The 17,718-nt window shown below is 41.1% G+C and overlaps 1 protein-coding gene across 26 annotated transcripts in view; it reads right to left on the bottom strand.

The window, feature by feature from the left end:
- Positions 1 to 14,518: 14,518 nt before the first annotated feature.
- The window catches only part of SORBS2 (sorbin and SH3 domain containing 2), a 355,465-nt gene continuing 352,265 nt past the window's right edge, over positions 14,519 to 17,718 (bottom strand). For all 26 annotated transcript variants that reach the window (XM_043559221.1, XM_043559040.1, XM_043558993.1 and 23 more), the window contains one exon: positions 14,519 to 16,705. In XM_043559221.1, the coding sequence (XP_043415156.1) occupies positions 16,644 to 16,705 (62 nt within the window). In that variant the 3' untranslated portion in view covers positions 14,519 to 16,643. The remainder of the gene's footprint in view (positions 16,706 to 17,718) is intronic.

Below are 17,718 nucleotides of genomic sequence, written 5' to 3' on the forward strand. Positions count from 1 at the left end.
AGGCGGGGTGCCTGGATAGCTCAGTCAGTTAAGCATCTGACTCTTGATTTCAGCTGAGGTCATGATCTCACGGTTCATTGTGCTGGCTGTATGGAGCCTGCTTGGAACTCTCTCCCTCTCTCTCTGCCCCTTCCCCACTCTCTCTCTTTCTCTCTCTCAAAATAAATAAAGAAACTTAAAAAAATTAAATAGGCAAATGCATAGAGACAGAAAGTAGATTAGAGGTTGCCAGGGGCTGACTGGGGACAAAGTGGGGAGTGACTGCTAGGGGGTATGACATTTCTTTCTGGGGTGATACAAATGCTCTGGAATTTAGATAGTGGTGATGGTTGTACAACTTTGTGAATATACTAAAAACCACTCAATTGTACACTCTAAAGGGATATGGCATGTGGATTATATCTCAACAAAAACTACATGGAAAAGATTAGGCTGGATAAAGAAAATAAGGAAGTGGTGATTTTCTTCACACATCTGAGTAGTGGCATGCGTAAAGGCCCCTCTATGTGGAAATAGGTTTTTTTTTTTAAAGTTTATTTGTTTACATTGAGAGAGAGACAGAGAGAGCGCACGTGTGCAAGCTGGGAAGGGGCAGAGACAGAGAGAGGGAGAGAGAGAATCCCAAGCAGGCTGTCTGCTGTCAGTTCCATCCCATGAACTGTGAGATCATGACCTGAGTGGAAATCAAGAGTGATGCTTAAGCAACTGAGCCAGCCGGGTGCCCCTGAGAATTATTAATCAAATGTTGATTTTCCAAATATCCTAATCTGGTACCACGTTGGATGATAGTTTATATAGAGCTTTATATTTTTTTTCTACAAAAATAATAAACTTCATAAAAAACTCAACTGGTAGTCAGAATTCAACTCAACTACCACTTGAAGCAAAAAGTACTTCTTAGAGAACTACACGCAAAGTGATCTACAACACACATAAACTCAACGTGAGATGACGCGTGTAAATTCAGATACTTTTGGTGAAGTGTTTGCGCTTTGATTCTGTTCACCCTTTGAAGATAAGAAATGATAAACGTATGTTTTAAGTCAGAATACTTGTTAAAAACATATGCATTGTACGTCCTACTTCCACTGAATATACGTGTTTGGTACAAATTTGTGAATTTAAAAAATTTTCCTCCTTTACTTGTTGGCCTACTTATAGTTCTCTAACAGAAAACTTGCAGGTGGAAAATAAATTGCTGTCATTCAGAGCAAGACTGAAAGTCGGCCATTTCTTGTCATGTTTTTTTTTTTTTTAATTTTTTTTTTCAACGTTTAGTTATTTTTTTTTGGGACAGAGAGAGACAGAGCATGAACGGGGGAGGGGCAGAGAGAGAGGGAGACACAGAATCGGAAACAGGCTCCAGGCTCTGAGCCATCAGCCCAGAGCCCGACGCGGGGCTCGAACTCACGGACCGCGAGATCGTGACCTGGCTGAAGTCGGACGCTTAACCGACTGTGCCACCCAGGCGCCCCTCTTGTCATGTTTTTACCATTGCTCCAGTTGGCTTGGCTTGAAGTCTCATAGACATCATGGATTCTACCATCTCCTCCAATCCCTAAATCCAGTGAGTGGCCCAGTCTTATTTATTGTACTCTCACATATATTCCACTGCTGCTGCCCTGATGCAGACGATCATTTCCCCCAACTTCGACCAGGGTGGCCGCTGGCTTCTTGGCTTCCATATTGCTCCTCCTAGAGCCCTCAGAGTCAACTTCCTACAGCTTTGAGCTGCCGAAGTCACTTCCCCCGCACTCTTTCACCATGGCTCCTTTGACTGAATCACCATTTCTTTCCAGCACCTTGGTTTATCTTCTTCACTAAGCTATCTCATTTCCAACATGTCTTTCTCTTCATATTCTATTTTGTCCATGTGAACTAGGAAGTTTACATCTTTGAATGCCTTTTTAGAAGAATCATCCTTTTTTTGAAGCTCCCTAATCATTTTTTCCTATAGTGTGACAGTTATCCCTGTTAGTTGCCTGAAATTCTTCCTGGAAGAAGATGGTAGAGAAATGAACTATGGACTTTGGTGTCTTGATTATTTACCTTGGTCTCCTGAAAGTTTTATGCCCATGGCAGGAAGATTGTGTGTACCATAACTATTTCTCTCTGAGGCAACATGAGTGTGTAGGGAAACTTTAAATATTACAAATAAAAACATACAGGACATTTTTATTCTTACCTCCCGAACTTTCTCTGTATTTTGCACTGGTTTTTGTGAATTCCCTTCATTAAGTTTCAGTAGCCTCTAAGTCTCTATTCAAAGCCTTCTTCTCCCTCTCCTGGTGACTCCCTGTTTTATCTAGGTATATTTTAGACTGATTCCTTTTTTCAAATAACTTTATAATGGAGATAAAGTCTTAAAATATTTAGTTTTTTTTTCTTTCACGAGTCAAAAACCTTTGCCTCTTCTGCCCTCAACATTCATTTAAACATAATTTTCATAGGAGAAATGCCAAGAGAAAGACCAAGGTAATACCCAATATTAATATTATGTGATTAAAAACCAGAATGACATAAGCAATTGTCTTGCAGCCCATTTCTTGAGAAAGGCTTCCTACTTCCCTTTATCAAAATAATAACTGAGCTTAGAGGGCCACCATTCAGAGAATTTTTCATGTTGCAGAGAAGAGACTACATAGAAGTCTATGTATTTAGCTGGAGTAGAGGTGGTGAGGACATTTGGTATAGCAGAAGTAAAAGAAAAGCTGGACCATAATCTGTCATGAGAAATGATGGAAAGATGGAGAAGGAGAGAAAGAATGAAGTGACTGGTGTGTGTCTTGATTTCCTTTCTGGAGGCCTACGCTTTAAAGTGAATTAACTTCAAGAGCAGTCTGGACCTCAGCCGACTCAGAATACGCTGGACAAAGCAGTACACTCAGGCAGAAAGAGGGCTCTGGGATTTAGCTTTTCCTTTGTTCTTTATCTCACAGAGGTACAGAATCGAGGCATGAAGAATCTACAGTGGTACACACGATGGTGGGGTGAGGTGACCCCCGGCAGAGGCTGGGTGCACTGCTGGGCCAGAGGCTGGAGGGAGCGCATGGCAGATAGTCAGGAGTCTGCGGCCCGCAGGAGCTAACATGAGGCTGAGTCAGCCAGGAAGTGATCATCCTGACCAAAGCGAGGGAGATCAGATCACCAGTTATACCATCCTCAGATTTCAGCCCTAGAGGCCAGGAGATACCCAGGGGATAAGGGACATAGCCCTGGAGACCAGAAGAGGTAGAGGACATTGTGCCCAATACCCCAGAGCTTTCCCACTGCCATGAAGATGTTAAGTTCTCCTTCCTCCCGATATAATTATCTGTATTATATATTTCTGTTAACCAGAAGGTGGGGGTTTGGAAGCCAGAGTAGCTGAGAAATGACATATTTTAGGCTTATTTAGTGTGTAAATTAAATATTTGACCTCATTATAACTTTTTCATATATCAAAAGAAGCACATCTTAATTATAAAGAGTTAGAAAAATAAAGGTATCCGTAATCACTAAGATATGGTCGTAGTCAACATTTTTGTGAATATTTTTCTAGTCTCATTTCAGTATCTATGTATTTGTGTGTTTGGTCGAACCCTACGAACTGATTGGTATTTGACTGTTTTTTACTTATAAAATTGCCAGTTTCATAGGGTCAACCAAATACACTTGTTCTAGGTCCCCCCCCCCCCCACGCCCTTCTATTTTCTAGGTACATATACACATATGTAAAAATACACATTCTTCTTACTAAAACAGAAGATTGTTTTGTAGCACTTTTTTCACTTAACAATGTATTGTGAACATGTTTATACATCATTAAATAATGTTCCATGAGGTCTTTAAAAATGACTATGGGGTATTTCATAGTAAAAAGTGCCACGATTTATTTAACTATTTAACAATTCTTTTTTTAAACATTTTTTTCAAGTTTATTTATTTATTTATTTTAAAATTTTTTTTTTAACGTTTATTTATTTTTGAGACAGAGAGAGACAGAGCATGAACAGGGGAGGGTCAGAGAGAGAGGGAGACACAGAACCCGAAACAGGCTCCAGGCTCTGAGCGGTCAGCACAGAGCCCGACGCGGGGCTCGAACTCACGGACCATGAGATCATGACCTGAGCCGAAGTCGGACGCTTAACCGACCAAGCCACCCAGGCGCCCCAAGTTTATTTATTTTTTTGAGAGAAAGAGTGCACAAGCAGGGGAGGGCCAGAGAGAGGGAGAGACAGAATCCCAAGCAGGCTCTGAACCGATGGTGCAGATGCAGGGTTTGAACTCACAAACTGTGAGATCATGACCTGGGCCGAGATCAAGAGTCGGACGCTTAACCAACTGCACCACCCAGGCACCCGTATTTAACAATTCTTAATGTTAGATATTTAAGTTTTTAAAAAGTAATTGATGTCAGAAATAACATGATAATGACTACTTGTAGCTAAATATTTGAACACATTGATAATTATTTCTAGTAAATATATATGGAATATATAGAAATAATGTATAAAGATATATTAGAAATACGTAGAATTGGAGGCACCTGGGTGTCTCAGTTGGCTGAACATCCAACTCTGGCTCAGGTCACGACCTCATGGTTCGTGAGTTTGAGCCCCGCATTGGGCTCTGTGCTCACAGCTCAGAGCCTGGAGCCTGCTTGGGATCCTGTGTCTCCCTCTCTCTTTGTCCCTCCCCTGCTCATGCTCTGTCTCTCTTTCTCTCTCAAAAATAAAAACATTAAAAAAAGAAATATGTAAAATAAATGTATCAAATAAATATATACAAATGACATCACTGGCAATGGATCCATAGTATTTTAAAGTTTTGTTATGAACTGTCAAACTGTCATCCAAAAATTTTATCAACTTACATTCATGCAAACATTATGTGGAGACAACCTTACAGTTGCCAATTTGCTGGGCGAAAATGATAACTTCTTTTATTTATTTATTTTTTACTTTCTTAAGCTTATTTTATTTTTGATTTCTAGAGTTGTTTAATTACCCCTATGCTTATGTACTTTCATGTTTCCTCTTTTGTCTTTCCCTGTTAAAAAAAAATAGTCTCTTCACACTCTTTATTCTGTGCTGTACTCTTCACCGAACCCACCACAGCAGGATTCTAGCCTAAGATTTTGTGTTTATGAATTTCCATTTCTTTGAGACTCATATCCAGTTGCCACTGAGTCTTCTGGCCTTTTTCCTGAAATATTTCCCATTAAGATTTCATGGACAGTTTACAAATGGAAGGGTCTTGGTGATTCAGTTGATTTTTTTCATTTCACCCATGAGGATATTGACATTTTGGCCATCTCAGTGACTTGATGTCACAGATCGTATGAGGGCAGAATTCAGAGCGCCATGATGCCCGGGTCCAGACCTCTGGTCTGCTTGCCTATCTTGTCACCCCTCCTGCCCACTAGGGTTTCTGTAGCCTCTATCACAGACTAGATCTCTGTGTTGGAATCATCAAAATAACCAATGGCTGGTAGCACTTTATCTAATTTTTCGCCCTGTTCTCTTTTTATTTCTGGTTTTTAACTCCATTTTTATGTCACTTGCTTCCTTAGAACCGATTAGCTTACTATGAAAAATTACAACACCTGTTTCATGCAATACAATATCTTCTTTGAAAGTCTTATTGATTTTAAATGTATTTTTAGGGATGCGTGGGTGGCTCAGTCAGTTAAGCTTAGACTTGGATCTCATGGTTCATGGGTTCGAGCCCGACATCAGACTCTGTGCTGACAGCTCAGAGCCTGGAGCCTGCTGCAGATCCCGTGTCTCCCTCTTTTTCTGCCCCTTCCCTGCTTGCACTGTCTCTCTCTCAAAAATAAGTAAACATTTAAAAAAAATTAAAAAATAAAAAATATTTTTAAGTGCTGTATTCTGATTGTCCACTTCAAATACCCCACCTCTAAAACTCGGCAGTGGAGCAAGAGGATTATCTAACAAGTAACTCCAAATGTTTGATGCCAATTAGAATCAGCCAAAATGGTAACTTGAAAAGGAAAAAGAGAGCATGGAACTAGCCTTTATGTAGTTCCAACTGTGTGTTAGGTTCTGCTTGTATTATCTCATTTACTACTCAGATAAATGCTATGTGTTTTTAAAAAATTGTACCCACTTTACAAGCTAAATGAAGTTGTCACCAGTTCAAGGCCACTTCCTTAGACACCCAAGTAAGGTTGGATTTGAAACATACGCTTTTCTGTTCTGTAGGACTCCTGTTGGCAAAGCAAGGCATTCACACTTTCCTACTTATTCTTTTTTTAAACTGAATTCCAGAATGATCCCCAAATAATTATCATCAAATAATTATCAGCACCCATACAATACATCATCAGAAAGGAGGCTTAGACACCTTTGGATTGGAAATTTGCACCGTGGCCCTTGTTGTTGCTTTAAATCTTTTCTTGCAGGGAAGAATGTCTCCTGAGGGAGGAAGATTATTCATGACCCCATTTAGGAAATAGGTCATCTCCTCCGTGTACCATCAGTGTTGAGAAGTATGTTGTGGTTTTCAATACAGCTGTCTAGCAATTTATCTTTGATACTGAAAGAAATGCCATGCCCATTAATCCATGGGCAGATGTCCACTGAGCTTGTTTTCGTATCGTCTGACAGCTGACCAAAGGCATAACTTTGTGTGTGTTGAGGGATCCTGGATGGGTGGGAGGTCTAGATAGCACTAGCTCAGAGTTCATGAGCATTTTAAGACTCCTCCAGTAGGAGACAGAAGAAGAAAAAGAGAGTGAGGGACAGGCCCTGTTGTAAATACTTAGAACAGTGTCAGTGTTTCTCCTAGGGAGTAGATCAAAGATAAACTTGCTAGTTCCAATTCATTTCTGTCTTCCAGTAGCTATCCTTTTTTGCTGAAGGCGAAGGGGGGGGAAATGCCAATAATTCTAGGGAGAAGTCTATGCTGTCAGCGACTCTGTGTAAGTAAGCAAATCTCATGTTTCTGCCCTGGTCCACGGCGACATACACAGATTCTGAATATCTTGATGTCTCTCTGTGTGTTTTCTTCTGTTTTGAATTAAACATTCTGTATCGATATTGAGTCACCAAGAGGAGCGCAGTGGAATTATCAGAATGAGTCATGACTTGCTGTGTCAATGGCTTTGAGTGTCATCCCCAAGGGTGTTTAGTGGAGATGTTGGTGGCATTCGGTCGGGAATGTTCAAGCCAGAATGCCTTGAATGCCAAGTTTGTTTGGAATTTTAGTCCTTGTATCAAAACTCATCTATAGGAAACAACAACAACAAAAACGAGTAGCATTGGCTCAGATAGAGTCTAGTGTCTTGAGCAGTGACAATAAAAATGTGCTACTGGTTGGTATTACATTATAGACCCAATAAGACCAATATTTATGCCAATGTAATTTTGACACCAATTTTACTTGATATGATTGAGTCATTAGGAGAGACATACTGACTCCTTGCCGTTTTGTCCAAGGGAATTTTTCTGGCATAAGTATTATCTATAAATTCTTTTTTTTTAAGTTTATCTGTTTGTCTTGAGAGAGAGAAAGAGAGACAGAGAGAGCACAGAAGCAGGGGAGGGCAGAGAGAGAGGGAGAGAGAATCCCAAGCCGGCTCAGTGCTATCAGTATGAAGCCCAGAGTGGGGCTCTGTCTCATGAACCGTGAGATCATGACCTGAGCTGAAATCAATAGTTGGACACTCAACCGACTGAGCCATCTGGGCGCCCCTATTTATAAATTCTTGAACTTATAACTCATCATGACCTTAATACTTATACCCTAAGGAAGAACATTGATATTTCATGATTATCCAATTAATGACTTCTGATTTTATTAGCTTTCAGTTTCTATCTTTCCATATTTTAACCCAGCCCATAAGGATATATATATATATTTAATATATATATATTTAATATATATATTTACATATTTATAAATGTTGACATATTTATATACATTTTCTATATTCAGTGGCAAACAAGAGTCAGTTTAATGTTTCAATGCCACCCTCCATTCCTTGTGGAAGGAAAACTAGCAGATTTTTGACACTTCCTTTGAAGGCTGTTCTGAGTATGTATTTGAGATGTCTTCTCGAAGCATCACATTGAGACTATCTGGTGACACAAAATAGGTCAAGTAGTCTCAAGTATTTGAGATGTCTTCTTGAAGCATCACATTGAGACTATCTGGTGACACAAAATAGGTCAAGTAGTCTGGTCTTGTGGAATTAGGTGCCAACTAGAGATCTCAAAAGAGTGTGAGTACTTGAGGTATCTTCTGGAAAGATCCAGGCATCTATTAATTGTTTTGTTTTCTTTGGTTTTGGCCTCAGCAGCTCACCCTTTCCAAGTTGTGCAGTTACCATTTAGAATTGAAATGTGCCTCCCACTGAGGGGGTAGCCATGGTGGCAGCAGCCCTTGCAAAACTTGGGGACCCAGAGTTCTGAAAGGCTAGCAAGAGAATAACCCAGAAATCCCTGGAGCTTGTGGAGACATGAAAGGCTTTGGGTAGCTTCTCAATACACCCCATACAGGCACCTTTAGCCACCAAGATGAGTTCAGCAAATTTGTTGAAATGAGATTGTGCTTCAGCGTCTGATCTTACGTTCTCAAGATTCAGGACAATGCTCTTCAGTGACCTATGATTCCATAAAGTATGTTGTTACTGAACCTTCCAGACTCCCCGGAAGTACCCAGGCTCTGACTGATGTGCAGGTTGATGTGCAAAGACAATGGAGAAAGTTAAGATCAGAGACAGGGACTCCTTTCCCTGTGATGGATACCGCTACTGACTCAGAGCCCTCTGCTGTAAGATAAGTCGATGGTGGGTTTTCCTGTCAATGCAAGTTTATGTGTAATTAACAGCGAGTTAGAAGATCTTGCTAAAGTTTTACCTCCTGGGACCTAGAATTTTTTTCCTGCATTACAGGATACACCGGTGGTTATTTTTCTTAAGGTGGCTCTATGTGGGTGGGTGGGCGTGCGCGTGCACGCGCACGTGTGCGGTGCCAGGGAAAAGGGGTCTCTCCATGAAGGCGTAAGCAGGAACTACTCAATAGTTATCCTTTGTTATATCTTGTTTTTATATGAAATGTCAGATCGAGGACAGAGTTGGAGGAGGGGGAGTTGCAGTCGTCTGGGGAGCAAGATACGTGTACTGCCCACCGAGAATTGGGGAGCCGAGAAGGAAGAGTGTGTAGAGGTGAGAGGTCCGGAGGGAAGGACTGGATTATTTTTGTAGTACTGCCGTCGCAGAGGACCACAGACTGGGTGACTTACGCAACAGGAATTTATTTTCTCACACTGGGGGGCTACAGGTCTACGATCAAAGTGTCAACAAGAACGGAGTCTCCTGGAGGCCTCTCTTCTTGGCCTGGAGGTAGCTGTTTTCTCCCTGGGTCTTTACCCGGTCTACTTTCTGCGCACATCTGTGTCTGAATCTCCGCGGTCATTCTGGATTAGGGGCCACCCATCTGACCTCATTTTACCTTACTTCCCTCTTTAAAGGCCCTGCCTTCAATCACAGTCACATTCTGAGGTCCCGGTGGTTAGGGCTTCAACTGAAATCCGAATTTGGGGGGATAGAGGTCAGCCATACCAGAGACTGAGCTCCTCGTTTTGTGTTTAAACGGTCGCTCTTCCTGTAGGTGTTGACTAGAGACGAGAATGTTCCCAGTCTTTTATTCACCAGGAACGTAGATGTGACTCTCACTGCAGATGGTGTGAATGATTTGAGGGGCACAGTTGGATGCCTCAAGTTAAGCCTCAGGAGACGGCACCTTCCAGGTTCTCACTCAGAGCCCAGGCTAGCCTGGTCGCGAACCCCCTGTGGTCTGCCTGTCTTCTGGAAGGAGGTGGAGTCTCTCTTCACCAACCATGAGACCTACGAACAGCCTCCTAATAACTGAACTCATCTTACCTCACACACCCAGCCCCTGACACAACTACACTCTCTCTGAGATCCTCTGTAGGAGAGAATGTACTCTGCTCTAGATGGGCCATTTTGTCCACAGAGATTTCCCACAGATTAATGTTTATCTATAAGCAATCACCTATTACCTTACTCCATATTTACTTTTGTATGCATTTTGTTCTTACCTCCCAAATTTGGGAAGAGGGACTGCTTTCTGCCAAAGTATCTGGTATTGCCAGATGTAGGGAGAATATAGAGACCATTAGGCCTCTGGCTCTTGGCTCTTTAACCATGGATTAAAAAAAATGTTTAATAAAATGAGCTACAGTATGATTCCCCTAAGTAGTATGGGTTCCCCCGAGCAGCAGTTCTCAACCTCAGCACTACAGACATGTGGGGCTGGATACTTGTTGTGAGGACGGCCCTGTATCCGGGAGGGTTTAGAAGCATTCCTGGCCCCTACGCCCTGGACGCCAGCATTGATATATCTGCCACCCCGAGTTGTGACAAGCACAAATGTCTCCACACGTTGCCTAGTGTCCCCTAGGAGAGAAACAACATGGTCCTGGGTGAGCAGCGCTGTGCTTTCACCTTATAAAGACGTTTTCGATCTAACTTGTCTGGAATATATCTACTTTCAAAATAAATGATTATCTGTCCTGTCAGTTTGGACTCAAAACCTGTGCACTTTGCTAACGTCCAAGATGGTTTGGAGGTTGCATTCCACTGCTCTGAAGTTCACATATATTTCAGTTTAACATCTCTGTTTCTTTGGCCACTCCTTAGCTATAAAAATGCCTCACACGTGTGATAGCTTATGGTAGGGGGCTAATAAATGTTATTTTCTTTTCCCTCCTCGTCTTTTCTCTCCTCCCCATAGCAATTCCTCAGATTGCAACAGATTTTCCAGCCTAGTGGTAATTCTGTAATTCTTGCCTCTTGACTTTGAATTAATTACAGGTTCATAAGTCCTGGGGATTGACTTTGACTTTTCCTCACTCTTTTTATGAACCTTGGTAGTGTCACATTGACTTGGAAACCTGATTTCTACCCCCCCTTCTCCCCCCTCCTCCTCCTCCTCCTCCTTCTTCTTAGTTTTCAGAGTCCTGCTCAATATTAAGTGCGGGTTATGAAACAGTATGTTCGGTATGAATACACTTTTGCCTGCACACTACGTACTAGAAACACACTAATCTGCACGTGCAGAAAGCACTCTGGAAGAGTGTATTCCAAAGTGTAATCTGTACCCTAAATGGGACTGTTAGTGATTCTATGTTTCTTCTTTTTACTCATTTATATTTCTAATTTTTTCCCATTAAGTGTCTGTTGCCTGTATAATTAAAAAGGAAAAAAATGCTTCAAGAAGTCATTCTCAAGCTTCCTTGACACTTGTCCACGGGTGTTGTTATTGGTAACAAGAGTTTTGTTTGAAATGGCACTTATTTTTAGAAGACACTGGGACTACTGAGTCACCCATCGTATTTTAGGGAAAAGGATGAAACAAGAAACCCCAAAAGAACAGGTGAAGATTTGCTAGGCAGATTTCTGTCTTGCACTGAAAGTTTTTTGGGTCAAGATATATGTATGTGCATGAGCTCAGATGGAATTTTCCTGAGCTGAGTGGCTGAATTTAGCAGTGAGCTAAGGCTTAGCGAGTCGTCTAGCGGAGAATGGCTAGCGTATCCTGGGACTTGGTATATTGAAAAGATGTTCTGTAAGCACCCTGCGTTCCTAGAGCATGCTGGGCTTGTCTCTCTCCCAGTGGCTCAACAATACCAAGAACTTCCCAAAGCACCCAGAGTTTCCCAGAGCTGAGTTGGCTTATAAGCAACAGCCCCTAGGGCCATAATGAATCATAACTCATGGACAGGCTTATGCTCAATTAAAACGTCAATAATCAAAGTCATTTTCTCCCTGGTTACCATGTGCTTTTAGAATCAGAAGTTAGCTTTCCTCAGGGAAACACTATTTCGCTATTACACCCTCTCTCATCATCCCATGCACAGCAAGGGACTGTTATGAGTGGCTGGCTGCTCGTGACGGCAGAGTCTGGGAAAATGATGGGGCGGAAGGAGGTAAGCGGATGTAGGTGTTTAACTCGTTAGATCAACAGTGTGTTTCGCACCAAGCTTGGTTGATTTAGAAGAAAGAGCACAGGCTTGGAAGATAGACAAACCATATTTTGAATCTGATTTCCATCTTACATTTCATATCAACTTCTCAGAGCCTCAGCTTCGTCACCTATAAAATAGGCACAAAGCTGATTTCCTCTTAGATTTGTTGTGAAGATAAACCCGTGGGACGCATGTAAGTTACCGCCTGGTAATACAGCGGACGTTCAGTATTCCTTTCCCTCTGGTCAGTTTTCCGGTTTGTTGTTGTCAGTTGGCATAGACCAGGGTTTCACAGGCTTTGTCTCTAGTGAGACTGATAGTAAATATTTTAGGTTTTGTGTGCCAGGAGGCAAAATTGAGGATAATATGTACACAATTATGTAACAAAGAGAAAACAAATTTCCACCAGTTTATTGATGAAATTCAAAATACAGTAATATTGGGGTAAAGTTTTTAGTATAGATCTACCAGTGAGAGGAAACAGATTCTTTTTCTGGGGAGACAACATTTCACTTAATTGGGGTTCAAAATTTGTGTTCCCTATCATCAAATTGATCGCCAATGTCTATCTATACAAATAGTGGGACGCCAATGGTTATTCCTAATTTGCAAGCCATAAAAAAACAGGTAGCAAGCTGAATTTGGTCCACAGGCCTTAGGTTGCCAATCCCTGGTGTAGACCACTTATTAATAATGCCAATCTCTGCTTGTGCTCTGACCCAATCATTCACGATGAGGACATGATTTGAAACCATAACTGATACGTAAATAGCTATTAGAAGGCTATAATCTGGAAAGGAGGATGGAATGATTCAGTCTTTAAATAAGCAGACTTTTGGAAGCTGACAGAATACTTAGTCTTTTGGATTACCTGATTCCTCCAAGTATACCACCTCTTGCAGCTGAAATCTGGACAAGAATAGGAAGAAATAATCAGGCCACACGAACTGACCACCTACACAGAGATCAAGCAGTGAATGATCACGGGAACAGTCACTCAAACAGGTTTTTTTTTGCTTTCCATCAAATAAGAGCTGGGCATACCTGCTTTTAGTGAGGGTGTCACTAAAGGAGGGATTAAAATTTGGCACCTAAGGTACCAGAGGGTCCCTTGTTGCTACTCTTTCACTGACTGAGATGGCCAGTTAGTGCACAGATGTGAGTCCACCGCAGATAGAGGCGGATAAGCAGACAGTGCTTTACAGGCCCCGCCGTATCGAGTTTGCAACAAGGGATCCTACTCCACCTGCCAGGGAGGCTTCTGGTAGCATAAATGACGTGCCTTAAAGTAATTTTTGGTGTATGATGATGAGCGTGCGTTGACATAAAATCGAGTAAGATAGGTTACTAAGTGTGAGGCAATTCTAAAGCAAAAAGTAATTCAAGATTCCACCTGGAATCCTGGCATCCACACCGAGGAGGCATCGCAGGCACGTCACACTGTGGTGTAGTTGCTCTGGACCTCAGAGCAGTACCCGCATGGTGGGGATACAAGTCTGGGCAAACCGCAAAGGTGTGGAGGGGGTTCCTGGGCGCGGGGCTTTGACAAGGCTGCTGTGCCATTTCAGCAGATTTTACGGAGAAGCACAAGTGAGTAATTCTCAAGTGGGAAGAGGGAATCTAGATTTTGATGGGTGTGTGTTTAAAATCCCAGATTTGTATTTTCAGGGTGTTGATCATTTGGCAAGAGATTCACTTGAAGAGAGCAATGGGAGACACCCGGAGCACACAAATAAGCACCCCGACCTTATCAGATTCAGATTCACCTGGTGAAATTACCCATAAATGCTCTGATGGAAACAGGAACAAAAGAATATTCTGGGGCATATTCTTCACACAAAGGGAACACATTTTGGTGGAGAGCTAATATACAGTGGAAGTTATCCAATGGAATGGAAGGGTCCAAGGTGAGAAATAAGGTGAACCAATTTGACAAAACACCTCTGATAACGCAATTGCCAACAGAGGAATGTATGTGTTTCTGAATGCGAGAGATAGATGTCGATGAGGGCTGATACACATAGAGCCACAAGGGTCCAAGGTCTATTAGAAAGGATCCAAGGTGGGGAGCTGGCCCTTTACTATTTGTGTGTGAGAAAAGCACATAATTTGAAATTTGCCAAAAGCTTGTGGGTATTACCAGGGACTGCCCATGCCGATGGTGATAAAGCTTTTTAGGGAAGTAATTTTAAAATTTAAGGTAGTTGAGTTGAGAAAGCGCTTCCAACTTCATGTAATTAACTTCTTCTTGGAAAAATAGCTGTTTCTGAGGCAGAAATATTTTTAAATGTGTTGCTTTTAGCTGAGTGGTGATTTTCAGCCAAAGAGTATTCATTCCGCAAATGAGGTTTAGTGATGAGTTTAAAGAATATTTCTTCTCTGAGCTGATGCATATACATCTTTTCTCCATTTGTGTATCAGGAGAACATAGAGTAAGTGCATTTTCTCTTGGCTTACGGAAGAAATTGGGGGTTAACTACACAATTTTCTTACGGAGAAATGTCAAAAAGAAAAACTAAGGTATACTTCCAAGCAAAATTTATTAGATGTCTATTCAAGAAAAACACAATGACCTTCGCTTATAAGAATTCAAAGTCAATAAGCTGAAAGCCAGGTATGAATATTTTTCCTTTTAAAATCAGATACAGAGAGTAGAAACAGTAATTTTTCTTAAATATGACAGGCAACAGATATTGAAATCTTTTCTCATAAATGGCATCAAAGATAAATATTCATTTATCAGCAAAGCTGCATGCAGTTGACTCAATTTCAAACCCAAAGCCTTTAAAATATAAAGCTGCTTGTGAATTTGACAGTAATCAAGGTAGTCTACTCAAAGATGTTTCTTTACCTTCTTTCTAATGAGATTCCTCTGTAATCAGTATTTATGTACATTTCAGTTTGGCTGCTCATATCTTGTAAGTTCATAAACTTTTGCATAAATGCTATCTTACAGAATCGCGCAATCAAGGCGTGCTTGTGATCTGTGGGATATGTAAAGGATAATCTGTTGAAAGTGTTTTAGCTTAGTTTAAAGTGAAGGATAAAGACCAAATTAGGAAATTCCCATTTTCTCAACAACTAAATAGTCTGTACAAAAGAGCAAACATATGTACAAAATGCTAGGGTCTACGTACATTGTGAAAAGATCAATCACTGTCCACAGAAGAAACGCCATAAAAAGTTTTATCTATAAGGTGCTCAAGATCCAAATATGAATAGTTCTTATGCAAAGTCATAAGAAATACAAAGCTAGTTCTCAAGGTATGTGTAATTCAGGCACTGTTGACCACATTAAATCTTTCAGGTCCCAAAACCATTTTGTAAATGTCTACTTCAGGGCAGAAAATATAACCCGAATGATTTAACATTGCCTCTAAAAAGTGCCTAATGTATTCCGAGGAAATATTTTTACACACACCAGGAAAATCAGGCTCAACATATTCCTGTCCTCAAATGTAGCCAGGATTCTGAGTTCCATAGAAGAAAAATAATTATCATAGTAAAAATAATTGTATTGATCATAATCCTTGCTAAAACCAGCCTTCATACTTGTGATGCTTCTGAAGTACTCTATTTCTATAAAATAATGTGTGGGATTCCTTTACATTTCCATAAAATGTACAACATACCATATGGATTGTCTGTTTTCACACAATCTCAAATGTATATGTGTGCACACAGTGAAATCTTACCTATGAATATTGCTTACAGATACTTTCAAGTGTCTACGTTAGGATAATTCTTTGCACCTCTCACTAACACTGTTTTTATTAAAATTTTATCAGATAAATAAAACACTAAGAGCTCATTGTTCATGATGCTGATTATTACATTTTAATATAAAATAGCAATGCAACTTTACAACACAATAGGGTTTTTTTTGTTTTTGTTTTTGTTTTTTTTTTTTGTAGTCTAGCTAAACCTCTTATAGTCTCATGATTATTACCAAAGGCTCTTAATCACTTACGGTTTGCACTTCTAAAAAGTACAGAAGAGACTGCAGGAAAAGGCTCCTATTTGAAAACTCACATTCAATCAACAAAATCACACTCATTCGGATTAACTTTCCTACTCTTGCTTTAGATTTTTGTAATCACTGTGCGTATTACAATATATAAGTGCAGGCAAACGATAGCCGAAGTACAGTTTTCATGTCGTGTAAACCAGGACACTAGGCAAACCCGTGAAAGGAAAATACACTGCCAAGCTAAGGATGCGAAAATGCAAACACAGCATTTAGTAATACACAATCTCTGGCTGCCTGAGGGGAGAATATCTTTCGAAGTGAACTAGAGAGTCTCCTTGAGACATTTTCTTTCTTTTTTTTTTTTGCCTCAAATACGTAACCCTTTCTAACTACAATGATTTTCTTTCTGATCTCACGTATCGACTTCTCAAAGTTTAGAGCAGACATCAGGGATATGCACTTTTCATGCGGAAGCAAGTCTGCTAGCCTCCCCAGGGCGGGGCAGCAGGAAGTTCCTTTGCTGGTGGTCTGGTGGCAGATAGAGATGGTGACAGTGGGTGACTTCTACTGGAAACTGGAAGGCAGGATAGCGGGAGGAGGAGGCCTAAGGGTATCTTTCAGGCAAGGTTATACAGATGTGGTGCTGAAATGCAGCGTAAAAAGGAGGGAGAGTGATTCACAGTCTCTTGACATAGTTTCCGGGAAAAGTACCAAAGAATTTGGTTCTTCTCGAGGTTCCTGAAAATAGAAGCAGCAAATGAAACGGACAGCAATGAAATAATCGGTTTTTCTTTGCGGTCTTGAAAGCTCTTCATTTACGAGCCTTCACTAAGAGAGCAAGCCCAGCAGGGTTTGGGAAAGAGAGCAAACTCACTGGAAGGCATAGCAGACAAAGTGAGCGGTTTTATTTGTACTGCCTGCCGCCTTCACTGCCTCCTAAGGTTCGGCGCTGCGCTCCCAGCCCGCACCAGACTAACGGGGGAAAAAAAAGCTCAGCCTCCCTGCCTGAAGGGAAAGACAATCCTGCTGAGGAGGTGGGTTTTTAAGTGTAATGATATTAAGTATAACGATGCTCCATCACCAAGGCTGCTAGGCAAGAGTGAGGAAAGGAAAAAGCAATGGGGGAAGTGACGTTTTCAAGGACAATCTAAATAAAGACAAGGCTGGCAGTGTGATGGGATGGACTAGAAAAGTGCGGCTCGGTGTAACAATGGCCTATCAGGGACCATCCAGTTTTGTGATGTCATAGAAGATCACGCTGAATGCCGCCTCATTCATTTACAAATAGCACTGCCAGAGTCCTTGATAAAACATAAAAATTTACAGTCACTAAAGAAAAAAAAAAGGCCAAGAACTATTTGTAGACAGGGGTTCATCATCAGGTACGACTGGCCCTCATCATGATTGCCTTTGGTTTCAAATAACAGAATTCCTTTGAAACCGTTAATAAAGGTTGGTGTGCTGAATTCTTCCTTACGATTTCTAGCGCGAATGGAGTGAAGAGAGGCTCTACGGTTTCATTTACATTCTGGAACTTCTTGTCTTGGTTTGATTGATTTTCTTTTCCTCTGTGTGGGTTAGCCATTTACTTTTGTTCTAAATGGGGGGATTAATATGAACAGAAGCAGAGGCTGGTGTCTGCTCGGTTCTTTGATTATTTTCCTCACTGATTACCTGTCTATAGAAAGCCCTGGTTCCCTCATCTTGTCTCCTCTCTCCCCTGTGCCTGCCTTTCTTTCTTTCTTTCTTTC

Source organism: Prionailurus bengalensis, chromosome B1 (genome assembly GCF_016509475.1).
Source record: "Prionailurus bengalensis isolate Pbe53 chromosome B1, Fcat_Pben_1.1_paternal_pri, whole genome shotgun sequence".
NCBI classification, from domain to species: Eukaryota; Metazoa; Chordata; class Mammalia; order Carnivora; family Felidae; genus Prionailurus; species Prionailurus bengalensis.